The sequence below is a fragment of the Peromyscus maniculatus genome, chromosome 15 (genome assembly GCF_049852395.1).
Source record: "Peromyscus maniculatus bairdii isolate BWxNUB_F1_BW_parent chromosome 15, HU_Pman_BW_mat_3.1, whole genome shotgun sequence".
NCBI classification, from domain to species: Eukaryota; Metazoa; Chordata; class Mammalia; order Rodentia; family Cricetidae; genus Peromyscus; species Peromyscus maniculatus.
In genome coordinates this window covers 50,719,653-50,746,962 of record NC_134866.1, presented here as the reverse complement: position 1 = coordinate 50,746,962, position 27,310 = coordinate 50,719,653, and the positions used below count along the sequence as shown (strand labels likewise).

General features: G+C 39.7%; 1 protein-coding gene across 1 annotated transcript in view; it reads right to left on the bottom strand.

Moving 5' to 3' along the window:
• Cwc27 (CWC27 spliceosome associated cyclophilin) overlaps nt 1–27,310 on the bottom strand; it is a 178,772-nt gene that overhangs the window by 128,781 nt on the left and 22,681 nt on the right. Inside the window, exons 8-10 of the mRNA XM_006982703.4 lie at nt 21,922–22,001; nt 21,021–21,054; nt 17,491–17,648 (exon numbers count right to left, since the gene is read on the bottom strand). Coding sequence (XP_006982765.1) covers nt 17,491–17,648; nt 21,021–21,054; nt 21,922–22,001 — 272 coding nt within the window. The remainder of the gene's footprint in view (nt 1–17,490; nt 17,649–21,020; nt 21,055–21,921; nt 22,002–27,310) is intronic.

Below are 27,310 nucleotides of genomic sequence, written 5' to 3'. Positions count from 1 at the left end.
CAGAAAAGCATAATTTGTCAGTTCCACTTCAATAAAGAAATCACCTGGGGGCAGGGAGGTGGATGTATTACCAAGAATGGGTATATTTGTTATGGGTGCTGCTAGGAAAGTGAGAAAACTATATATAAGCATGCCATCAGGTAGGGCAGCCTGGAACTTTGGGGGCATGGATTGAGAAACCTCAACATTCCTTACAGGCTTTCAACTAACTGAATTAGGCCACCAGACATCTGGAATTACCTGTTTACCTAGTAAAGTCACCAATTATAGACTTTATCACATCTACAAATGTGCTTTGCATGTGTTTGAGGAACTGGTATCTGTAGCCTAGCCAAGCTGGCACATAAAAAAGGGGATCATCAGAATAACAAACCAAAAGTAGTGAGAGGCAGAGAAAGTAGTGGCAAGGGGTATCTGAAGCTTTAACTGCTTGTTACATCAGGAAGAAAATCCAAAAACCAACACCCCAAATTTCTATCAGAAATTCAAAAAAACAAACAAGACAGAAGAACAGGGGAAAGGAAAGGGACAAATTAAACATGCGGAAGGAGGAAGTGGATCTCAGACCGACTATTATAGACCACACAGGTATTTCAAGGACTCGTTTCTTTGGTAGTGGGAACTGAACTGAGGGACCTCCTACATCATGGAGCTGCTCTCCATGGAGTTGCACATCCAGCCCTCTGCTTACTTTTAAGACCAGATCTCAGGAAGTTGCCCAGGCTGATCTTGAACTGGCAATGCACCTGAATCAGTTTCAGCAACAGTTGGGATTACACATCTGCTAGCTTCAAAACCTTGTAATGACATATAAAACGTTTTAACTGGACAAACTTAGCTATAGCCGCTCCCTGCTTACATGGTCTAGACAGAAAATTCACAGAAGCAAGAGCTAGATGTGCACTTCCAGGTGGCTCAATTCCTTCCTTTCCTTTTGCATGCATGCATGTGGGTGTTGCATATGTGTGTACATGTTTTTATTGTGTGTACACTCATATGTAGATGCATGCATTGTGTAGAGGCAAGGTGTGATATCAGTTGTCTCCCTCAATTACTCCTCCACTATATTTTTTTGAGGGGGGAGGTTCTCCCTGAAATGGCAGTCACTGATTTGGCTAGACTAGCTGGTCAGCAAAATCACTAGGGCTCTTCCTGTCTCCACATTCCCAGCACAGCCCTGCGATTGCTGGTGCACAAGGCCAGGTCTGGTTTTTGATGTGGGTCCTGAGGACCTGAGCTCGAGTCCTTGCGCTTGTGTGGCGAGCACATTCCTGTCTGCCCATTCCCTCAGGCCCTATTCCTTCATTTTCAAAGTCAAGTAGGTGGAGGTGGTGGAGAAACAGACATGTGCAAGACCTAGAACTGGGTTTCCTAAACGCCCTCCTGGAACTCATGCTGTGGCCCGGTTGTCTTGCATATGACTAGGAAATCTGCACCCCTAGATACCATTATGCTATGATCACAGGGGAGAATGTCATCCTACCTATCTGCTCCATTTCTTTCTTTCTTTGTGGAAATTTATATTGTAATTTTATGATGGTAAAACATAAATCTTATATTTAATATCTTTTTACTTTAAGTTCATCCATAAGCTAACATATAGAGCAAATTTTTGTCAATCGGAACCCCACACACTGAAATACCTACTAAAAAATAAACAAAATGAAACAAAACCAACCAACAAACAAAACAAACTTCCTTCTGTAGGTTAAAGATAACAAGACATTCATTCTTTACAGCTGTCCTGAGCAGAAGGCCTGAGGAGTAGATCTCAGTTCAATTTCAGTCATCAAAACCCAAGTTAAAATTTCAATTCCTAATCGATACACCTCAGTACCCTCTTATTAATCATTCATCATTTTGTCAATGCCAAATATCAAGTAATGCTGCTCATAATAATAATCACACTGGGAAAAATTTAAACCACTTCCTTAAAACTCTTGCCATATCAAACTTCAAAAATTTTAAATATTCTAGCTAAATCAGAAGAGCAGAACAGGACAACTTTATTGCCAAAATTGCATTTTTATAAAAGAGACATTTTATATTTATTTTCCTTAGTATTATATGAAATGTGTCTGTCAGTGCTACGTTTAAAAAACACATCAATCTTTTAAAAAGTGAAGTGTTTTCCAAAGCAATGAATGCCACCCAATTATAAACAAGGATATTCATCTCTCTAAAATAAGACAGTTGCATATACTAGCTAGTTAAAATTAGAATGTTATCTTTTAAATTTGTTTCCTTGAGTGAACATGTCCACAATCACGTTTGTAGATGAGTTATTTTTGTTCCATGAAGTTGTCATAAAATTTTTATTATAAACAAGATGTTCTTAAGAGTAATATTTTCGTTTTATAAGCATTCAGAATTAAACAAATGAAATAAAAATAGTAAATACTGATTCAAGGAAAATGTCATATATTAGCAAACCCATTTCAAATAAGAAGCTTTCCTCTTTTTCTTAGCAAAATTATCCACACACTCTCCAGTTTGGGTTCCGGTTGCTGCATTATAAACCTCCTTTAAATACACCTTCAGGAAAACGAACTTCACCTAACCTGAAATTTTACTTGAGATTTCCTATGCATTTAGAATACTAAATAGTCTATTCCATCTGATACTTTTATCATATCTTGTGCACAATTTAATCAATATGTGCATCTGATAAGATTACATTCTCTGGAGCCAAGAGAGATATATGAGTGAGACAACTAGGATTCTCATAAAGGACGGGAGCTTTTAATCCAGTAGATAGGCTTAGCTTGCCTCTTCAAATCACCCAGGAGCTGTGTCCATCTCTTCCCTTCATTGGTATTATATACTTTTAGTATATACAGGCCTTTAAATACTACTCAGGTTACTATATATGCTTAGTAACTATTAGCAATTAATTGACATCAATTTTTCAGTTTATGTTCACTATGTCACAGTTAGAAAAAAAATACTAGAAAGTGACCTGTCTTGTAATTATAACTGAGAGAACTAGAATGAAGGGAATCAAAGGCCATTTAAAATTTATCAATATATGCCATCAGTGGCATCAAGCTTTCAAAGTAGTTTTATATGTATTTTTTATTTGACTTCATTAAAATGCTACTTAGGAAGAAGATACCAATCTAACTTAAAGATAAGAACATAATCTGAAAAACACCGATTTACTCTGATCTCATTTATAGTTAGCAACCCTGGGGGCTTCACAGATCACAGTTGCTACTACTAAACTGAATAATTGACTACTGAAAAGATATTTAGATAGGATTAGACCTAGAAGGAAATCTGTGTTCATCAGGTCACCAGTAGATCCATACCTGTCCTTGAGCCAAACTCCCCATTCACTAATGTGCTCTGTTACTGAGTTTCAAACTATAGAAAGTAAAGTAGCATTATGTAGTAATTTCATTAAACCTTCCATTTTACATTACTCCTATCTAAAAGTGTGAAAAACTCAATATTCTCCCAACTTTGAATCTTCCAAATTTATTTATTCAATTTGAAAAAGTTTGATTTATATTTGTTGCAGTACATTTGACAAATACAGAAATAAAGTAAAGTAAGTTATATTTATACTTTATTACCCTAAAATTTCCCTTGTCATCTGATCCTAGTCTATCTTTCCTGCTTCATTTCCAACTATATCCACTCTTCTAGTCACAACAGATTATTCCTTAAGAATGCCCTGTACTTTTCTTGGTTTCCTCTGTTGGAAATTCCCTTTCCCACCCACTTCCTCTTATTCAAACCTTACTTCTTCTTCATGGACCAGATTAATACATGCAGACTTCCTGATCCATAAAATCAAAATTAATTTCTCCCTCCTACATGCTGCTACTGTGCTTTCTCTGAGCTTGTGTTCCATATAGAGTTCACTGTGCTCAGATGGTTATCCATCAGGCTCAGCTGGGAGCTCTTTTGGTGGGCGAGGGTAGTATCTTTATATCTACTGCATGACGTCATCAGTATCTGGGGGGTGATACAGGGGGGCTTGCTGAGTGTAAAGCACCTAGCAAACATAGTGCACCTTGGCATGTTTACCTCCTTAACCTCTCATCTGGGCTCCCGCCCCGTCATTACAAGGGTGACCTTTCCAAAAAGAAACTAGATTATGTAACTTTCCGTTTCAATCTTGAAGTTGTTCTCTACCACCTAAAGGACAGAGCTCAGGTTCCAAGCACATGATTCAAGGCAGGCCCGTCATGACCTGCACTACCCTTCTTCTCTAATACTTTCTACCGACCTTCCGGAGGACATGCATATCTGTGTACACAGACTCCTTCAGGTACCACGGTACCAATCTCCCCTATGCCCTGCATCTGCTGTCTGCATCCTCGGTACCCAATTCCAACCCCCACCTGGTAACCAGATGCAGGGAAAATGTAAGATGGTGCTTACGCTCCTCTAGTCCAGGTATAAAACCATACCAAAGAATCCCATTTCTCCAATCAGATGGAAATGCAACAGCCAGTAATGAGTGCTGAAAGGCAGACAGACTGCTGTAGAGGAAGCACTATATGGAGGCTGGGTAGCAGCTCTGTCAGAAAAGTAGGAGTTCCCAACCTTTACAAAAGATCAGGTGAGGTGAATCCCTTCGGACAGTCTACTTACATGTCTGATTTACAGTTTTGTAAAGGTTTTGTGTGTTTGGATTCTGTTTTAACCTATTCAGATGGCAGGTGTTCATCTACACTAATCTATAGCAATTTCAGTGTTCATAAAGATCTACACACTATGAATAATCAAACATACTTTCGTTTTGAAAAAGCAGACTGAAATTATTTTTTTCTAATGCAAATATGCCTTTTATGTTGTTTTACTTTTAAAAAAAGAATAAACCAGTGTTTTATGAAAAATCCTTGGAATAGTGACTTTCAGTTTTTGTGCAGTTTGGGGACAGAACTCAGGGTCTAATGTATACTAGGCAAGTATTCCCTCACTGAGCTCCATCGTTGGCCCCTAAAAAACTTTACTGAGATAAGGTCTTACTGGGTTGTCTCAGGCTGACCATGAAATCACTCTGCAGCCCAGACATGCCTGGACTTGGAAAACTCCTGCCTCAGTTTCCAGAGCAGCTGCAGTTATAAGTAAGTGCCAATACTCCAAGCTTAGTAGGAGTCTTATACATAGCAAGAGATTTGGAATCTCTTGGATTTACGTCGTGTAAATTATCATTTCATATTACAATCATATTTACATCTCGAATAGTTTCTCTGCCCTTACACTGCATTCTCTTTCTGGAGGCTGGCACCCTAGGCTTTGCTCCAGGCCACACATCAGGACATTAGCAGATGTTCTGTTCCTTCCACACCACTGATAATTGTTACAATCAACTGACACACCATAGAAACAAACTATGGAGGGTCACTTGGTCTCTTTACAAGGCCATTGTCTTCTATCAACATTTGGGTATAATATCAGAAAAGACAAAACAATCTGCATACCAACTTGCTTTTAACTTTATTTAGCACAGTCACCAATGCTACTAAAAAATACAAAATGGCTAAGCAATGAGCATATCTTCATTACTAGTTAATTGAATAGAAAAGCCTAGTAAAGGCCTTTATCCATCTGCTAAAATGTAAGCACATTTTATTCCAAAAGTCTTATAATATATAGCACAGGCTAAGGAGGAAGAGGAAGAGAAAGAAAGAAAGAAAGGGAGGGAGGGAGGAAGGAAAAAGAAAGAAAAGAAAGAAAGAAGGAAGGAAGGAAGGAGAGAAAGAAAGAAAGAGAGAGAGAGAGAGAGAGAGAGAGAGAGAGAGAGAGAGAGAGAGAGAGAACTTTATTTTTACCTCACTGGAATATTAATAAACTCTACCTATAAATATAATAGTGAACATAAGAACAAATAAGTAAGGCTGAGGAATGAAATGTTTTCTTAGCCTTCAAATGCTAGGCCATTCTCTGGAGGCATGGACATTAGAAAGTCTCACCTACCATCATAACAAATGTACTGTCACAGGCCTGTTACTGAATATTTCTGCGGTAACAAGGCAAGTACATATAAACTTCACTGAAAACCAAATCTTCCCAGCCTCCAGCAGATATCAAACACAAGGGCCCCGCCCACTCCAGTCTTTGTTCCAGGCCTGCACAGGATTCGCCTGAACACTCTGAAGCCATGGCAAGGGTGTTTGGTTCTTTTTTTAAACTTTTTTCACAAAGATGGTTTTTAAGATATTTCAAGTTACTGTAAATATTTTGAACAAATAAGCATATCTAGAAAACTTCTAATAATTTGTAATGATTAACAGAACTAAAAAAACTAAACACCCAAAGGAAAGGAAATGGGAAGATATTACATAATGTTCCAAGTTAGGAAAACTCTTTATAGAATCAAGAAAAATCAAATACACAGCAAAGAAGAAAGAACAAATCTAACTTCCTATCTGTCAAGTACATATCTATCTTTGATCTCATGAATCTCTAAAGCAAATAAAGAACACAAATTAGAAAGAAATTATATAACAAGTTAACGCATGTGAATTAATATCTGTGTTTAGTCACAAGAAAAGGACTTTTCAGTCACAACAGAAGCCTGTCAATTCTATTTTGAGACTGTTTGAACAAGATAATTCTTAAAAAGCAGCTAAGTCAATGCCATACATTTTAAAATGGAAAACACACTAAGTTAACTATACAGATAGGAAGTAAAAACAGGAAAATGAATTAAAGAGATTAAAAAAACACAGAGTAGGAAAAAAGTCACACACATACAAAGTTAACCTTTAAAAATCTGGCAACCCACTAATAGACTTCAAAGTAAAAAGAGAGATCCTCTTTAAGGTTTCAAACTCGCACAGGTGCATGTAATGGTAAATGACTTTTAAAACAACATATGTGCACATATACAATGAAAGGACTGAGCTAGACGGTGTACTTACAAATATATGCACATGTAAGTGGCGCCGGTCAGGGCGGTGGTAGGACAGTAACACTACTAACCATGCAAGGTGGCAAAGGAATGGATTACTCGAGAGACTGCTGACACTTTCTTCAGACCCGGTCATTATTAATAGTATATACTGTATCTGCTTTGAAAAGAACAACCTAAGTGTTTTATTCAATAAAATAAGTCCATTCATCTAGATGATTCACATTGATGAAATACTGTATTAGTGTTCGTTAAATTTTAAAACTCAGTTGAAAAGTGGATTTTCTTTGGCTTTCGGTTTTTTAGAAACAAGATCTTACTACGTAGCCCAGGCTGACTTTCAACTATAATCCTCTTGTCTCAGCCATCCAAATGCTAGGATCACAGCCTACTATCCTAACTTTAGAAAGCGGATTCCTAAACCACATGCTAGAGCTACCAGTGAGGATTTGTCTGTTCAAAGAAGAGAGGATCTAAATATAATAATATAATGGATCTAAATATATAATATAATGTTTGCTTTCTTTCTTTCTTTTTTTCCGTTTGGTTTTTCAAGACAGGGTTTTTCTGTATAGCCTTGACTGTTCTGGAGCTCACTCTGTAGACCAGGCTGGCCTCACAGAGATCCGCCTGCCTCTTGCTGCTGAGTGCTGGGATTAAAGGCGTGCTCCACCACCACCCAGCCTAACATATATATCTGACGAAAGGCGAACACATCTGATACGTTTTCCTAAGGTCACTGGATGTGTGCTCACCACAGGGATGAGGCACCCCTTCTAAAGTACAGCCTGTCTAAAGTACAGCCTGAGACGGCCTCTCTGACAAGGCACTGAGCGAGGATCGGCTGAGAAGAGGGAGTGGTTTTACAGAGTGGCTCAAAGGAGAGCGCCGAGGGAACCAAGTACAAGGCCCGGCACAGGAACCCATTCACAGTGTGTGCGACGTCACCGGTCACCGGGTGTGCGACGTCACAGTGTGTCCGACGTCACAGTGTGCAACATCACGGGGTGTGCGACGTCACAGTGTATGTCACAGCGTGCGATGTCACAGTGTGTGATGTCATGGTATGTGTGATGTCATAGTGTGTGTCCGATGTCACAGTGTGTGCGATGTCACAGTGTGTGCGAAGTCACAGTGTGTGCAGGGCAGTACACGGAAGCCAATATCCCTGATACAAAAGCAAAGTCTAAGTGGTTCACGTCTGCAGAGACAAGGAGCAACAAGAGGCATGGAGGACCCAAGCATGCACAAGAAGACAGACCCATGCCTTTGCCAGATGAACATGGACTCGGGCACAGAATGGTAGGCTTGCTGGTAGGGAAAAAAAAAGAAAACATTTTCTCTCACAACTTCGGTTTTCTTAATGAAATACCAAGGTTATCCTCTAAAAGTAAGCAGTCAGAAGTCCTGAATGTTGCAAATTTAAAACGAGTATCTTCTAGGAAAATAAGACAATCAACAAAGGCAGCTGTCAGAAACAATGAAGCAGTTATTCGTCACTAAGCAGCTCCTGGAGCCCATTCCCACCTTAGCGGACCTGCCTTCCTCGCAGTCCTGAGAGAAGCAGTCTTACTGTATCACTCACATCCACTGAGCTTCTGCTTCATGGAACAGAAACCCCAAATAATATGATCGACATAATTTGAGGGTTATTTTGGCTCGTGTCAAAAAAGTGTTCAGAGTAGGAAATCCAAGCTGGAACTCTGGTTCCTACACTCCTAAGAATCCAGGTCCCTTCTGCAGTCTACATGACGACAGGGTAGAGGTTAGCAGGAGGAAGAAGGGGTCAAGGGGATGGCCTCTTCTTTGGTTCGTAAAACAAAACAAAAAAAAAAGGAAAACACAAAAACTGTTTGAGGAGCATGAAAAGCCCACATGGAGACAGACTGCAACCCAATGAAAAATGTAATCAGAGGGGACGTTAGAATCCATGTGACAGGAAACAGGAGTGGGGAGAATAGTGGGGGGCTACAGGTTTACGTGAAGATGGGGTGAGGGTAGAGGGGTGAGGTGAGAGCAGGGAGTGGCAGAGACTAAGGACGCATTAATAGTTCTTAAGCCCCACTGCTTTGTAAGCGAATAACAAAATCTACTTAAAAGATAAAAAGGAGCTTGAGTGGAGGTAACCGGCATGGGTGGACAATAATGTTCCCGGGAGACAGGGTTGTTAAATGGAAACTTCAGTGCCAGGAACGGATTGGCTCCCTCAAAAAGGTCCCGCAGGTCTCTAAAACGGCATGTGCTTCTGGCACCGTCTTTGGTTGCCTACCGTAACTATACACTAAGACGCTACTGCTGAAGACACCATATACTTTGGTTGCAGAATATAAAACAATAAATCTTGAATTGACTGAGAAACTTCCTTCACGCTGGCTAGCTTTTACAGTGCCAGAAAGCACTATGCAGACCCTCTAGGAGAAAAGGCATCAAGGGTCTGGACCCCACATTCTACAGCAGTGATCTGCCAGACAAATACATACCTACTGGTGCAATATTGACATGACTGTTTTAGGGGCAATGAACGACTTTCTGATAGACACAGGAGAAAATGTATAACTGGTACTATAAACCTGGTCAAAAGTCTATGGCTGCTGAGGTCATAGCCGCTAAACGGGAACCTACTGTTGATATTTTGCTAAATGTTCGTATTGTCAAACGGACTTCCAAGTATTTATGTTTATGCCTATAGATATGCACTGCTTTCAAACTTGGTCCAGAGAGAGTTCTTGATGCAGCTGGCAGAGGTTAACATGGAGACTCATAACTAAGAATAAGACACTGTGAATATTCAGCCCCAAATGGGACATCTGTGTCAACCCAGTCCTCAAGGCTCAGGGAACATTGTGGGAGAAGCAGAAAGAAGGCAAGAATCCGGCCAGTGACTCTGCTGCAGAAGACAAGAGCCCTTTCGACTGAGACCCCACCCCAAAGCCCCTGACTCCTTCCTTCCACAGGCCATCATCCAGCGCATGCCCGTTACCTGCTGCGCTGACTACAAGGCCACTGGTCACTGCCACGTGTGCTGCACATGTGCCACCACGCCCGTCCTGATGAACATCCTGAAGGAAGTCACCCAATGTGTCCCAGTGCTAGGCTTGGTGGATGGTTTTGGATTTGTGTTGACTGTTCATACTTATTTACTATATAAATATAATTTATCATTTGTATCATGAAAAAAAAAGAATGTAAGAGTTATAGGATGGGGAAGAGTACTGTGAGATGCTGCTGCATTCTAGACATGGCAATGCTACCTACCACACTCATAAACTCACCCAGCTGTGTTTACCTGTACAAGATCAAGCCAGTCAAAATTCCAGCATGGTTAACACAGAGGCTCACAAGGCCCTACCCCTAGATGAGAAGCTCTTCACAGCTGATGGCTTCTGGGGAAAAGCAGGTCATTTTTCTTTGGAGATGTGGCCACTGGTAGGTTGCTAATGCTCCAGTAGATAGGCCCACCCCCAGGTGTACATGGGCAGCACTAACTAGACTCAGTGGGATATAAAATGATAAAGATAGAGCACATGATGTTGGGAGCTGTTGTGTTGGGAGGCATGGGGGGATGGAAGGTTGAGTCCACGGAGTTTTAATGGGGTTATGGGGGTTGTATATGATCAAAGTACACTATAAACAAACACACACACACACACACACACACACACACACACACACATATATATACATATACATATACATATATATATACACACATACATACATGAAGTTCTCGAAAAATAAAAATTATTTGTAAAAAGAAATTTTATTTTATGTCTATGAGTGTTTGCTTTCACATATTCATGTCCACCATGTGAATGCCTGGCACCTACAGAAGCCAGAAGAGGGCATTGAATCTCCCAGAACTGGAGTTACAGATGGATGTGAGCTGCCTTGTGTGTGCTGGGAACCAACCCCAGGTCCTCTGCAAGAACAGCACATGCTCTTAACCACTGAGCCTAATAAAACACTACTACCACCACTACCACTACTACTACTACTACCACTACTACCTACCACCACCACCATTACCATTACCATCACTACCACTAATAATAAATATTAGGCCACTCCATGCTTAATAAAATTCATTGTTTTAAAAAAAAATTGCTCCACAGTGTGGCATACTTTTCCCTTACCTCATTAATCAGAATATGGTTATATGGCCACTCCCAGCTACAAAGGAGAACGGTGACTATCTCTTATCTGGGCAGTTATGAGTTCTGCTAAACACTAGAATACTGAGTAAAAGGGAAGACTGCCAATAAGATTCTGTCACCTGGGTAATCGCATTTGGGACACAAATCAAGACAATTTTTCTCTGAAGAGCTTGTGTACACTAGGAAACCAATTACTGCCTACAGGGAAACAGGCTTACAGAAAAGAAAAAGAACAGAGGAAAGTAGAGTCTACAGCTGCAGAGGAAGAGAAGATGGAACACTCTGACACCTGCTTGTCAGGAAGAGCCACAGCAACACTTTTATCTGGAGTCTGATCCTTCATCCAGAAACTCCCAAGTTTGAGCTAATATGAATGCATTTCTACTCCTTACAAGGAAATGCTCCTTAAGGTACCTCACCAGGAATTTATAATTTAATGTTCTGTGCGTGTGAAGGGTTTCTCCAGCACTTCTCAAAGTTATGGAAGACGTCCAGTGTCATCTTCCTTACCTCCTACATAAAGACCGGTAAAAAAGTGAAATACAGAGCCACTTTGGAAAAGTCTTCAATAACTAGAAATTGACACCCCTTTTGAAATTCTAGTAATGATGACTATATAGTCTTTGCTACTTCTCTGCTTGGGAGCAAGACAAAAATGGCAGAAAGATGATGATCAAACTTACCACATAATCACAGGTATCCCTAGAATTCCCGACCAAAGCAGAAACTACAGTAGATTCCATGGCTGTTCTAGCCATTTCCTGTTCCTGGCTGTGAAGGGGCTAAATTTCACTGAATGGACACCAGGCTTAACCACAGTGCCTGCTTTAGCTTCTGAGATGACGAAGTGATATGTTGCCTCCCAGCAGAAACCTGAGCTAGCCTGAGTCCATCATCACTCTCCCCTCTGTCATGTTGTTATCTCAGAAAGAAGCTGCACTAGGCCTTAGATAAAGACAATATGGTGCTGACTCGGAGCTCTTCACCAGAGCAAGACAAGAGCTGTTTCAAGCTACTGAAAATTTTGCCTGTCTATTTATATATTTACACATACATACACTTACTTATTTATCTGAGGGGATTGCCTCAAATTATTTATTCATCTGTCTTTGTCTCTCTTTATCTAACCGTGTGTGTGTGTGTGTGTGTGTGTGTGTGTGTGTGTGTGTGTGTGATGTATTTGAGTGTACTGGCCTGTGTGGGTGGCCAGAGGTTAATGTCCTGGTGTCTTCCTCAATCACATCTCCATCTTACTTCCAGAAATACGTTTTTCACTGAACTTGGTGCTCCCTGTTAGAAAACTCCCACGCCACGCTCTCTTCAGCTGGGCACATCTGCCTAGATCCTGTTCTCTAGGCGGGAAGAGGTGCAGATCATAACCTGGGTACTGGCTTTGCTACCATGTAGCCATGAACAAAAGGCAAGACACTTCACATTTTAGAAGTCTAGTATTTAGGTTTCTTTGTTTCATTTGTCAAAACAAGAATAACGGCACAAAGTATACCTTGTAGTTTCCTTGTGGTGGAAAAATACTTGGCCAACTGCCTAGCCATACTGGAAAAGTACAATAAGTAATCATCGAAGCCCAGAACAACTCCCGGCTTGAGAAACCTAAATATACTCAACGAACATGGAAAATCCAGGAGTTATCTGAAGGGTGCCAAATATCTCAAGAGTTGGGGCACAGTAAGGGGGAACAGAGAAGACAGACCTAGACAGAATCACTAGCCATAAATTCCCTCAGGTCCTTGTACAATGTTACATACTTTGTGTAAACAGAGACATTTGAATCACTGGTGGCCCTTCTCTTCTTTCTTACAGCAACTGCACTTGCCTGTTTAGTGAACAGGTGAATTCACAGTGAGCAGCTGGAGACAAGAAAGCAACCAGTGGTTCAAAGTTCTTCAATGGAAATCCATTTTCCAGGGTAGAAAAAACTTTATCAAATGCTGAATGATTAAAGAAGGTTTCCCTGTAAACTTTCAATAATACATTTCAGATGTACAACTCTACTCCCCATAAACAGCACATGTTGCAAGATCAATAGATTGCAACTCTCAAGGGTAGTACAAATAAATATATTCTAAAGACATGCAAATGCCTCTTGCCTGTTTTGACAGGATGCTCTTCCCCCAACGCGCATTTCACAGCTTCCTGTCTGCCATACGGAATCTAATTTTAAAAACAGCAGAGCTGTCATATTTCTGGAGCACTTAAGTTCAAGTCTATGGGGAGTGAGGGGTTAGCTTGAAGGTGACCCCTTGCATATGGATTAACTAGTTCTCAGTGAACTGACTTGGCATTTTTAAAGTGGTATATTATTTCGAACAGTTCAAGAAACAGTTTTGTTGAGAATATCCCAAATTCCTGCAATACAGCTCCAAACAGAATGATAAAGGAAACTTGCCAGAAATACTAAAGTATAATATGGTTTATATTAGAACCGATACTATTCCAAAATTTTAACCATAACAGGTAAAGACAGTAAAACAAACCATCCAGTCTGCTTGGAAAGCCCAGCAGCATCACTCTAAAGAACTGAGCTTGATGCACGAGTGCTAGCATTTAAAGAGGGGCTCCAAGAGATGCTTTCTTACTAGAATCGGGTGACTCATATGAACCCTGTGGTGCCTGACACGCTCTGCAGCCCAGGTCGATCTGCAGGCATGGACCAGCACCTCTGCCCCCCTCTTGCTTTTCCTAAGGTGGCCTTTGATGTTCTTCTGGGATATCCTACCACCTTCTCATTGTCCACGACACTTGGCACACATGTCTAGTAGAGAACCTGCCATATTGACTTTCTACAATTCTTAATTTTTCACAATTTGTGTTTGTTAAGAACAAAATAATTCGTTCTCGAGTCTGGGAAGGTCAAGTTTAAGCCAGGTGCAGCTGGAGAGGGCCTGCTCTGTGTGTGTCAACCCTTTTTATCAGTAGCCCATTGCCCAGATAACTAACCCACTGTTAGAGTAATCACATCAATTAGTGTGATTGCCCTCGTGCCCTGATAACCACACTTCAGCCCTCCATCTCTCAGCGCTGCTGCACCTGAACGTTGGGAGATGCATCCACACATCACCAATTAGACAACGGACATCTGCTGCACCTGAACGTTGGGAGATGCATCCACACATCACCAATTAGACAACGGACATCTGCAGACAGAAACCATTTCTCTTGTATTTTCAGGTTTCCGGGGCCTAGTACACAGTGTTCAGCCAAAACATCTCCTGGAAATATATTTAGATCACTATTACTCCAGACTAAATAAATAATTGCAAGTCTTATGTGTAGACCAATTATCCAGAATTGAAGCCATGCGTTTCTCTTTCTTTATGTCTTTTTACTCCTTGCTTCAGTCCACACCACAAGACAAGAGAAAGCAAAGACAAACTGTATCCTCCAACTGCTCAGTTCCATTCATTGCCTGTAAAAGTCTGAGGAGACGGTAGATGATGCTTCTAAAGCTTTAAGTTAACTGGCTGGAAGGCCCACATGCTTTGATCTTTTAAATTTTACTATCCTTTAAAAATTGTGCCATCATTTTTAAAGTGTGTTATCTTTACTGTTTAGAAATTTAATTATCAAGCTACCTTTTTTTAATTTGCAAAAGGAAGAAAACAAAACTCATGTACCATGGAAAATTTACACTTTTAAGTGTGACTTTGAATCAGAAGCAGAACATGTGTGTGATAACACTCAAGTCTGAGACTTAAACTTTTTTTTTTTTTGAAAAATCTAGAAATCCTAGAGGGGAAAATAATTCAAAATTCCATGAGACATCATAGTCACATATTGCAAATTCAACAGAGGAAGATGAGAGGGATTAAAGTTAGTTACATGAAACTTAAGTGTTCATCCATGCCTCAGGAGTTATTAATATATCGCTTATGACATTATAATAACATATTGCATAATTTGAAGCCTAATTCACAAGATCTTCTTTTTTTACTTTAATATTTGTGTCTAACCACTTGGAACCATGATTGCATTTTTACACATTAAAAATTAAATCACACAATAAAAGACAGTGGTTTCATAATGATTGCAATCATTACAACAAATGATCTGACTAGTCTACTTGTTCCGTGTGATTTTAGTGTCTAGCTATTTATTTTGAAGCACAACACAAAGGCTAGAAATAAATAAGCAGGGCAGAATACTCAATTTGGTTTTTACATGATAGACTTGTAGCCACTGAGTGCCACCTACAGGCAAAAATGGATTCCTTACAGTTAAGCTTTCAGCTAAAATTTCCATCTCCAGAAGGTAAAAAGGTACCACCTTAACTGTCAACCAGGGTTGGCATGTGCATCTTAAACTGTTAACCAGCCTTTGGTGCACATGAGAATAAATGGGAGTTTAAGGTTTCTATGACCCTGTAACAAGAATTCTGGTTAGTTTTTGAGGCATGGCTAAAGGATGTGAATTGCAAACATTTGAGTGAACAGAGAAATAGTTATTTGCTTCATGTTTTCTAGGAACACATACCAATTGCTATACTTAAAAGATAAAATCAATTAATATTCATAATGCTTATATTTACCCAAAGCTTTAAAAAGTAAGTACATTTATTTAAAATGACCTACACAAATGTGCAAGTCAGAGGACAACTTGCCAGCATCAGTTTTCTCCTTCTACTTAAAATTTTAAGACCACTTTTAGAGAATTAATTTTCTTAAATTTACTTCCTTGGTAGGCTGACAGGTACTTGAGTAAAAGTTCTTCTCCTAATACAGTAAATGTACAAAATACTCATAAACTTAATATTTTATGATTTAAAATATGCAAATTATACTCATTTATAAAAACAGGAAACTGATAAGATAACTAGATATTTTCTAGGTTGTGACTGTGTAAGAAAACATCATTAGAACAAGACAAAATGACAAGATCAACAGTACCTCTGATTCAATCATCACATCACTCTTTCCACCCTTTAGCAGTGGTTCTCAACTCTCCTAATGCTGTGACCCTTCAATACAGTTCCTCATGTCGTGGTGACTCCAATCATAAAATTATTTTGTTGATACTTCGTAACTGTAATTTTGCTACTGTTATGAATTGTAATGTAAATAATCTGTGTTTTCCAGTGGTCATAAGCAAACCCTCTGAAAGGGTCTTTTGACCCCAAGGGGTTGTGCCCCACAGGTTGAGAACCACTACTTTAGAGTAACTATTTCAGGCAGTCACCAGCTCTCAGGCGCAGACACTGACAGAAGCCTCCCAACTCATCTTTCAGTCTCTTCTCTCCTTACCAAATGTCAATGGCCCTCCAACATGATGCCATGCGGTAACTAAGCTTTGGGGAAGTAATTTAGACTCTATGATGAAATCAGCATTGTTTGAAAAAGAGACCTCATAGGTCTCCACCATATGAAAAAAAATCAAATTTATTAGCAGTCCTATCTTTGATTTCAGAGCTTCTAAAACCATGACCAATAGGATTTTTTTTTAAGTCAGAACTTCCATCAATTTTCTTTTTTCTTTGTTTTTGTTTCTCTAAATAGGGTTTCTCTGTATAGCCCTGACTGTCCTGAAACTTGCTTTGTAGACCAGGCTAGCCTTGAACTCAGATATCTGCCCGCCTCTGCCTCCAGAGTGCTGGGATTAAAGGTGTGTGCAACCATCCCAGGCTCTAAATTTTATTTCTGACCACAAAAATTATGTCATCAGTAGACATTTCTGAGGATCACTTTTATTTTTGGTTAAACAAAGCAAATATTGAGGGACCTCTGCAAAGGAAATGCCTTGATCTTAAATCTTCCCACATGAGGCTGGGAAACACACACACACACACACACACACACACACACACACACACACACACACAAAGTTATTTTTATGTACTTCAATTGTATTGCATAGATCAACTGAAAAAAAGACATCCCATGACTTTGTAAAGCAGTGATATTTAAAATGTATATATTTTAGAGTTGCAATAAAGAATCACATAGGAAGGGAAGGGGTTTTAATTGAGCTGAATTTCAAAAAAGGAAAGCATTAAGTCACAAAATCCAACAAACTTTTTATACCAGAGAGTACTTCCAGCATTTACTGCAATTTATTTTATAATGCCAATGATCAGAGAGGCAAGTGGTTTTCAGCCAACCAGACTTGAAAAGCTGTCTAAGAATGGTTTCAGGCCACTTTATTCACCAGTTTGGACAATTTTTACTCAGCTAAAGTTTTTAGAATGTCTTTTTCATACAAATCACTCAAAGTTCTCATTACTATTGAGAAAACACAATTTCGTTTTCTCAATTTTCGAGAAAACAGCTAATATACTATTAACTGTACATTAAAGTTACTTGAATTCTGGTCTCTCTTTTTTTCCACAACCTAACAGTGAACAAACATTATGCCATTTTGAGTTTAAAAATTAGTGAGTGGAGTACCCAGTCCCAGGTGAAGAGAAGTATAAGGACAGAAGTATGGATGCCCAAAGCATAATGGTGGACTCACCTGCGGCTGGCTGGCTTTTTTTCTCCTTCTCCCTCTCCAGCTGACTTCACATTTGCACTTGTGTCTTTTTTTAACCTTTTTGCAATTCTTTCTCTCATCAGGTTCTTTTCATTGCCATCAATGGATTCATCCTGCTCTGCACTTTCATCTTCTCCATCCTGTAAAAACCACAAGTGAGCATTTTTCAGGCATTCGGTTTCCCCTTGCACTTCCAGAGACTCATCCTAGATGCTTGCTGGGTTCCAGGCCAGCTTTGTTTAGATTTGAACTAGTAAGGGCTTGAAGACTGTTCTCCCATTGGGATAACCCCTGCATTCTGCTCTAGGCTAAAAACACACAATGGGATCCCATGATGGATAGTGGGCTCACTTTACAGCAGCTCTTCTGTATGGCACTTCCTGTCTCGCCCAGGGTCTGCACAGTCTTATCCTTATCCCAGTAGGAGATGTGGTTCTGGAGGCAGTTGGCCAACATAACATGAACCAGGAATTCATTCAAAGAGAAGGGGGCACTACAGATGCTGATACTTAAGCACCTTGGGACAAAACTCATCAGAGTGCCCCACACCATAGCCAAACCAAACCAAACCAAACCCCCTTAGGCTCCTAACTAAGACACCACAGTCACTGCTCCTCTGAAAGCTTTACAATGAGTCCCCAGCTCACCCGAGGCTGTCTACTCCCTGATATAATCTCCTTAGAGTCATTCTCTTTAGCCTGAAATGCTCTTACTCTAGATAACTGAATGTCTCCTTTTTCCTCACTCTTGACCATACTATTAACAGAGAGAAACAAAAAACAAGACCTTCCCACCTCATATTCTTCTTTCCTCCTTATTTCTACAGCACATATTATTTACATGTTTTTTTTTTTGTTTGTTTGTTTCTCAGACAATTAAGGTGAATACTCCATGAGAGCTAAGTCTGGTCTACTTGCCTATTAGTTTAGTCATCTTTTAGAATAGCTCCCAGCATTACTAAAGAGGAGAGAGTAGGGAGAGAAAGAAGAAAGTACACAAAGGGGTTCTTTATCTCTGTGACTCTTTGGCCTGCCAAGCCACAGTGAGACAGGATTCCTGACTTGAGGATTATGAACCCCACAGCAGTGTTTTTCAAAGTCCGGTTCTCTGACTCCCCATGTCGTTATTAAAGATAAAACCCACCTAGGTGTAATGGCACATGCCCTTAATCTTAGCACTGGGGAAGCAGAGTCAGAGGTAGTCCCTTTTCTAAGAGTTGAAAGCCAGCTTGACCTACAGAGCAAGTTCCAGGCCAGCCAGGATGATATAGTGAGACCCTGTCTCAAAAAAATAAAACAAGCCAAGCAGCGGTGGCGCACGCCTTTAATCCCAGCACTCGGGAGACAGAGCCAGGCAGATCTCTGTGAGTTTGAGGACAGCCTGCTCTACAGAAAGAGATCCAGGATAGGTACCAAAACTACACACGGGAAACCCTGTCTCGAAAAACCAAAAAAGAAAAAAAATACCCACATATGTATATACTTATATTGATTTTCATATGTGGAAGGTATTAGTATAGAATCAATCAAATTATTGCTTGATTACATATAGTCCCAAGTCTTGTTGCAGACTGACTAAACCCCAAATCTCTGTGGGTAAAAACTGCATGTATTCAGCAAGGTGCTTAAGTTATTCTTAAGCACTGACACAGACCTGTCATGTCTGAGCCTCAGCAGAAATAAAACAAATCTTTTGTCAAGTCATAAGATTCTGTTTGTGAGGCTGGGATTAAAGGCGTGCGCCACCACTCAGGAGGCAGAGCCAGGCGGATCTCTGTGAGTTCGAGGCCAGCCTGGTCTCCAAAGTGAGTTCCAGGAAAGGCGCAAGGCTACACAGAGAAACCCTGTCTTGAAAAACCAAAAAAAAAAAAAAAAAAAAAAAAAAAAAAAAGATTCTGTTTGTGAGTATAGGACACTTTCTGGGGGAAAGGACCCACAGATTAAAAGGCTTTGGGACCTAAAACAGGTTAGAGACCAAATACTGTCTTAAAGTGTCCTCACTCCACCCATAAACTTAAGAGCAAACTCGTATTTTCTAGCCCATAATATTGTAATCAGATGTCTTTAAGATACCTCATCTCAAAAATATACAAATTGTTAATTAATTTTCATCTACCACCCAACCTGAAGCCTGTTCTGTCTTTGGTAACTTGCTAACAAGGCCAAGCCAGAAACTTGTGGTTATCTCAGAGTCCTTCCTCATCTCCCTCCTCAAGCATTCCTTCTTCAGGAGCTTCCCCACGGCCCCCTTTACCCTGGCTGCTTCCGCTCATGGGTCCTCTGTAAGACTGCCAACGATGATTTCTCAAATGCAAAGTTGACTGCAGCACCCTTCATTTGAACCAAGACCCTCCAACTGCTATTCGTGACCTTCCAGATGAAACCCAAACTCCTTAGCATGGTTATGACACTGTGCAAGCATGCCAGCCCCTCACTCCCCGCCCCACCCTCCTCGTCACTACACTGGCCATAGCGGCCTGCTGCTGTCAGCTCCTGGAGGATACCAAACTCTCCTATTTAGGACACTGGCACTGGTGGCTCCTTTTCTATTCGGCCTTCTCATCTCTCCACACAGCAAGTTTCTTCAAACTTGAAAGCTCAGCTAGCATTTCCTGAACAAGGTGTAACCTCTGCTTAGTTTTAGAGGTGCTGTACCCTCCACCTTTCCCACCTCTTCTTCTATGACTGAGTTAGCATCCGGTCTCCTATAAGATCCAAGTTTCTTCTCTCCCAGGAACGTTTTCCTCACAAAGTCATTCTCTCTGCTACAGCTAATCAGAGAACCCCCTTTCAGACTGTGGGAATACATAAATCTCTTTACATGCTAAATTACATATTTTCTTTTGAATTATGCAATGTATGTTTTAATAAGTTTCATCCTAACATGGTATTTATATAATCTGAAAAAGTGTATCATTCACATAATACAAGAAAAATTTCCTTTTGTTTATTTTAATTTTTTCTGTATTTGTGTGTGTGTGTGTGTGTGTGTGTGTGTGTAGATGCACACTTGCCACAGCTTGAGCTCCTGTCTCCAGACTCCACAGCAAGCACCTTTACCTACTGAGCCAACTCACTGGTCGTTCTTTCTGCTTTTTATCATTGTTAGCTAGTAATAAAGGTACAATCTTAAAAGAGAAACTTCTCATATAAATGTATAAAAAGGAATATACTATTATAAAGAACTCCTCTATGCACTTCCCAAATAGCATAAAGGATGCTCACTCATCACATTTAAACTTTTAACATAATAAAATTATAACATTTAGTATTCATAAAATGTTACGTGACAGAGAGAAAAGGCAGGACAGAAATTCACATATAAGACTGCAATTCTGTGGGGAAATATGCAAATCTATTTGGAAGCAAACATTCTAATAGCAAAAGAAATTATTTTCATTTTAAAAATTGCATATATTTATATATGTTTTTAAATAAAAGGTAATTTGTTTGTAAAACTTTGACCTATCTGTAAATTGTTCAAGCTATATTTGTACTAAAATGAATACTCACATCTTCTAAATCTCCTGTTGCATCATCTTTTTCACTACAAAAATAAGTAAAACAAATACATTTTAGCTTCAAAGTGAAACTAATTGAAGTATTCATTTATATAAAGTGTAGACTGGAATTTATAGCTAGTTTGCTAGAATTAACGTTCTGCTTTGTTTTTCCACCATAGCACTCTCAGGACGGACTGTACAACAGATGGGAACATGCTCCAAAGGAGTCACCTTTTATAAACAGAGGAAGAGACATGCTCCATTAGCAGATAAGAGAATTCTCTGGATTTTTTTTTTTTTTTCAAATATAAACATCCACTGTCATGCTGTTCCATTTACAGAAAATGATTTTTCTAAAGCTTAAAAGGTCTGGCTATAAAGAGACCAAATCCTACGAATTAAAGGATACCAAAAACACATTATTTTGAAACAGGATTTTTGAAGAGGAGCTAACCTCAGTACAACAGTATTTTATCCTTGTCTGAGACACTGGCCCACATATCATATGTAATTAATACATTTAACACTAATTAATATCCCACCTCTCAAACAGAAGCAACAAAGACAATTAAGGCAGGTCTCTGTCAACTCCGACAGTTGTAAGAATGTACACACAGTAAACTGGCCCTGAACGTGATCATTTCTTCCAGTAACCCTGCACTCTCGTGCGTACTAATTGTCCCCAAACAAAAATGCCCTTGAGACAGTTAGCAATGCAACATGAAATTATTACAAGCTTCTAGTATTCAGACTAGCCTAAGATTAATCACTTATCAAAATGTACTATTGTTTTGGCTAGACTTAAGAAATGTATTTTATGAGCTCTGCTTGCTAACAAAGACAGCAGGAGAGTGAGACGAAGCCTATGTGCAGGAAGTCAGGTTCCAGCACTAACTGGTAACTGCACTAACCTTTCCACAGCGGGGACAGAACTGAGGTGCGGATCGTCCTTGAGCAGGTCGTGGCTGCTTTTACTTCTCCCCTTCATGCTCTGGGAAAGAACACACAACAGAGTTGAGAGTAGGAAACTAAAGTCTTCCAAAAAAGAAAATTAACAAATTTACATGAAATTTAGTAAGGACATAGTATGATTAGCAAAGGACATGTGTCTGGAAGGTTCATTATAACCAAAGCTTTAGAAATAAGAATACTTTTACTGACTGAAAATGGGATTTTTATTTAGCTGTTCAAATTATTAATTTTTATTTCTTTTTTTAAGAAACAATCCTATCATCTAGTTCTAGCCTAAGATAGCCTTGAGTTCTCTATGCAGGCCAGATTGACCTAGAATTCATAATCTTTCTGACTCAACGTCTCTTGTGTTGGGATTACAGGCATACAGCACTACTCGTGACTCAACAATACTTTTTTAAGATCATCTTTCCCAACAAAAAGTGACATTGTTAAAAGCACTGTGGTTTGACAGTTCTGAGTGCTTATGATTTATATACAGCAGATTAATTCCTACAACCCATACATAAAAACTTGCAAGGTAGAGCCCAAGAATAAATGGAAATAAGTGCACACTACTATCCTTCAATACACAGTCTATGCTGCACAAGATGACTTTTAAACAGCATCCCAAGCAATCACCTGAGGTTGCTGTGTAACAAACGGAAGACAGACACTCAGAAGAGCATCTCAGGCATGAGAACACTCACCAGGGACCAAACAGCAAAGTAAGTGCTTTAGTTTCAAAGTTTACCTTCTCCATAACAACACTTTTATAGGGAAACAGAGGAGAAATCATTACTATAAAAAGTTACTAGAGGAAGTAGAGTTGTATCACTATTGTCATTGTTTATTAATTTATTAAGTGTGTACTTGGTGCCAGTCACAGAGCCCCACACTGCACTTCTACCCGTCACTCTCCCTGTCTAATGGAAACACACAATGTAGCACACATCCGAGTTTTACAGACGGTTCGAGATTAAGCTATTAATGAGGAGTCACAAAGCTAGTCAGTGGAAGAGGATCAGTATTTAAATTAATACACCAAGAATTTAAATGGATCCATTTCTATGTCCTTTAGGTTCCCATAGACACAAGTACTGCAAACCCTATCCTATATATTTCCTACTGCATGGTGGGAATTTTCTAAACTGGCCTTCTGTTTTCACTGATTACCTTGTGAACAGACCCTTAAATTTAATAGCATTACTCTAAGATGGGTATATACCTTTAAAAATAAGCTTCCATAACAAATAATCAAAGATTTAAACATTTCTGTATTAACATGGGCTTCTCTATGCTTTAAAGATCAAATCAAGTAAATTAAATATAGTTTAAGGGTTTTATTATTATTTTGCATTCTCAGCCTGTGCTTTATTGCTAAAAGTGTCTACACACAGTGCAGAGTTTCCAACTCCCAGAACAGTTCCTTTTTCAAAGAGTCAGATTTCTGCAAATCTCCCAGAGATGCACAGCTTATGACTCGGTCTTTTGTGAAGCTTCAAACACTGAAGAGAGCTTTAGCACCATCTTTAACAGCAACGGCGCAATGGAGAGTGAGTGCAAAGAAGAGCGAGGAGACAGCAGCAGCATGTGGGGTGAAGAACCCTTCTTCTTGTCTGTATGTGTGCAGGGAGGGGTGGGTTAGTGCCCGGACTACAAGTGCTGTTCCAAGACTGAGGATGCCCACAGAACACCCTTCTGGTCCTTGGAATGTCAGTTCTGGGGATCAAACCCAGGCCCTCACTGTACTTAGCCAAGTGCTCTCTGAAGCTACATCCTGAGCACAAAAGCACATTTTCAAGAAGGACATAGCATACTATCACCAAAGGTTTTGAAATCATCAGTAACCATAACTATAACATTAATGAGTTTAGAAGTCTGGGTTTTTCCAAATACCATGGCATCTTTTGCTGTTTTGATTTTCTGTATCATCTATTTTATTTTGCCTTACTAGACCACTAGAAACAGTGTTAGAAGTACTCTGATCTTGCATCTTTACTGGTCAGCAGATGTATCAGCATGAGGTGGAGAGCATTTTTATTTGGGATACATCTTACTTCCCGTAATTCAGTGGAAATCAACATTGGCAACTCAAGTCCAGTTCTGAAGAAAGTTCAATAGTCTGGTTTTTAATCACAAAACAAGAAAAGTGAATTTGACTACACTGTCATCTGTGGTTTTCAATTATGTCATCAGTCCACACTGGCAACTGCACAGCCCCTTCTGACGCTCAGGAGGGACGAAGGGGCGAAACGTCAGCCGACTACTCACCCACGCCCTTGTCTGCCCAGGAAGACTGGAAAAGTTGTTCACAAACAGAACCGAGGGCACAGGAGACATGCATGGGACAATACCACAGCTGCTGCCCAAAGCGAAACCTGCCTGGGCTCAGTGCCAGCTACTCAGGCTGAGCAGGAGAGTGGCTGCAGCAGCCCTGGAGGCAAAGGCCCACTGAGGCAACACCTTGAGGCCCCATCTCAAAGCAGCAACACCAGCACAAGATGGTGATCTGGTCCAGTGAATTTCAAATCTAACACCCCACAATCTTATAATTTCTAGCTCAAAACTTACCATTGTGGAGGCAATAAACTTTATAAGATCTCAGAATACTTAGCCACAAAATCCAATAACAGCTTTATCTATTTCACAGAAGAAAATTAAATGCATGTACAAAATTTGTAATGTTAATTAATAAAAGTGAATTCTTATACTCCTGAAAAGTCACAAAATTTTTTTTATTTATTTTTAATTATTTATTTCATGTATATGAATGTTTTACCCGTTTATATGTATATACAGCACATTCATGCCTGGTGACCTCAAGGTCAGAATGGGTCACCTGAAACTAGAGTTACAGACAATTTTGAATTGTCATGTGGGCGCTGGGAACCAAACCTGGGTCTTCGGAACAGTGCTCTTAACCACTGAGCTGTCTCTCCAGCCCCAGAGAAAGATTTTTAAATGTTCTTACCACAGCATGTATGTGGTATCTGAGATGGGTATAACTCAGACATTCTACTGTCTTAAAACATTATATAAATGTAATATATATATAAATATATATATAACTCAGACATTCTACATATTTAAAAACACTATATTGTACACTCTCTCTATGTATATATATAAAATTTTATTTGCCAATTTAAAAGAATTATTTTTAAAAAAAGGCAAGTTCTTCCCAAGTACAGTGTTGCATGCTGTAATCCCAACCTTCAGGAGAATAAAATAGGAAGATTGCATATTTGAGGCTAGCCAGGGCTACCTAGCAAGACCCTGTGTCTGAAAAGAACCAAAAAAAGAAAAGAAAAAAACAAAAACAAAAAGAAAGAAAAAGAAAAGAAGTTCTTGTTGAGTTCTCAAATGGAAACTCACTTTAAAATATTCATTAACTTTTCAAACTGAGTTAGCATGGAGATGGAGGCTCAAAAGCAGATTTTAAACACACACCCAGTCCCACTACAGCAACTGCCGAAGCCGAGAAAGGAACTAGGGAAGAATGGAAAAAGTTAGAAGAGTCTCAGAGGCTGGGACTGCAGTCTGACTCTCGCTTTAATGCTAATTCTTCCTGAATGACCTATTTTAAGGTCTTTATTTGGCTAAAGGGTTGAGATGCTGAAAATAAGACTAAATATACTCAGTGAACTCCACATAAGGAGCTTCACAAGACAGTCAAAGCTGATTGCAAGCATATCTAAAAATGAACACCAAGTGGGGTGGACCTGGAACTTCATACCAAAAAAGAAAGAGGCAGCAAAATAGCAGATACACAGCACAGCAGCAAAACAGAGTGCAGGAAGGAAGCAGCAGGCCGGAGAGGCGGAAGGCAAGCTGACGGAGGGGACAACACTGGTCCACCAGCCAGGATGTCTGGGCTCGGCCTCTGACTGTGTGATGGTATTCATACGGTGACCTCTCCAGGCCATGATGCCCAGCGCTACAGGCAACACTGGTCTAGATGTTGTATTTTCTGTAGATGGGATGAACTTAGATCAGCAGTCTTTGGGATTATCTTCCATAAGGTGAGTGGGCCTCTGAGCACCTGGAGACCTTAAGAGCAACTGTGGGTAAGAATTCCCAGAATGAAAAGCAACATAAAAACCACCCCTGAGTGTCCAGGCTGCAGTTTAAGATATACCAAGTATTCTGTCTTGCCCTACAAATTTTGGACTTAGTGAACTAATATACAGAATTTACAATTATCCTTACATTTCAACTTAAGAGTTAAAAAAAAAAGAAAACAAAAAAATATCAGTCACAGATTGACAAGACAGCACCCTCTGGGCAAAAGTACTCAATTAGCTACTCTACGAATCCATCTGACAGTGTTATCTCGAAGATTAGATTTCTCAACGGGCTCACAGGAACACCATGGGAAAGTCAACAGAGTGCTTTTCTGAGCCTGAGATATGGTTATTACAGCATCCTTCCATCATGAAATCCTATCCAAAAGGAAACAGGTGAGTCTGGCAAGTCACTTAGCTAGGGTCTCGGTTTCCTCGGCTATAAAGAAAGGAAGTTAGACCAGATCCCTTGGAGCTATAAAATCCTATGATTTCAAAGAGGTTTTCATCAGGTAGTACATAGATACTGAAATAAATAAAGAAAAGCTAATCCACGTGGGAGAGACACCTTGTCATGAATAAAGGAGTGAGGTGAAAGAGCGTGTGTAATCTCACACTGATAATCCACAAACCAGAGGGGACTCAGGTTTCTTCTCTCACATACAGTAATGCCTCAGCTGAGACCGGAACAATTATTAACTCACAATCTAGCTCTGGAATAACGCTTACCACTGTGGAGTTGCTGAAAAGGGAAACCTGATAAGCAAGTGAATAATGGAACAATTATTTTTAAGCCTTTTAGAAATATTTAATTTCATGCAAGCACTGAAACTTCCCATCGTTCTGCACTAAAGGATTCGCTTGGCTTTGGTTCTAGCTATTTCAACACTTAGATGAGACTAAATTTTAAAAGCATGTCGAATATTCAGTCTATTCCTTTTGCTTATGGCATCATTCACCGCAAAAGGAAAACGCATTGGAAACAAGCTCATGGTCTGAACAACTGTACATTAACTAAATAAACACAAATAAAGTTAAATTCGGCTTTTATCCAGATCTTAGGGGATTTCTGTCCTCTAAGTCAGTGAATTTCAAACTAATTTTGTTGTTTTGTCTTTTTAGACATAACTATCCACTTGTCTATTGCACAGTAGATGGAAACAGATAAATGGGCCAGAACAAACTGCTAGTCACTAGGTGGAGGAGACACATGTACCCCAAGCTTGCTCTTAGAAAGGACACTGGCCACTTCTGTCCAGCCCACGGTAAGGCTTCTCAGCAG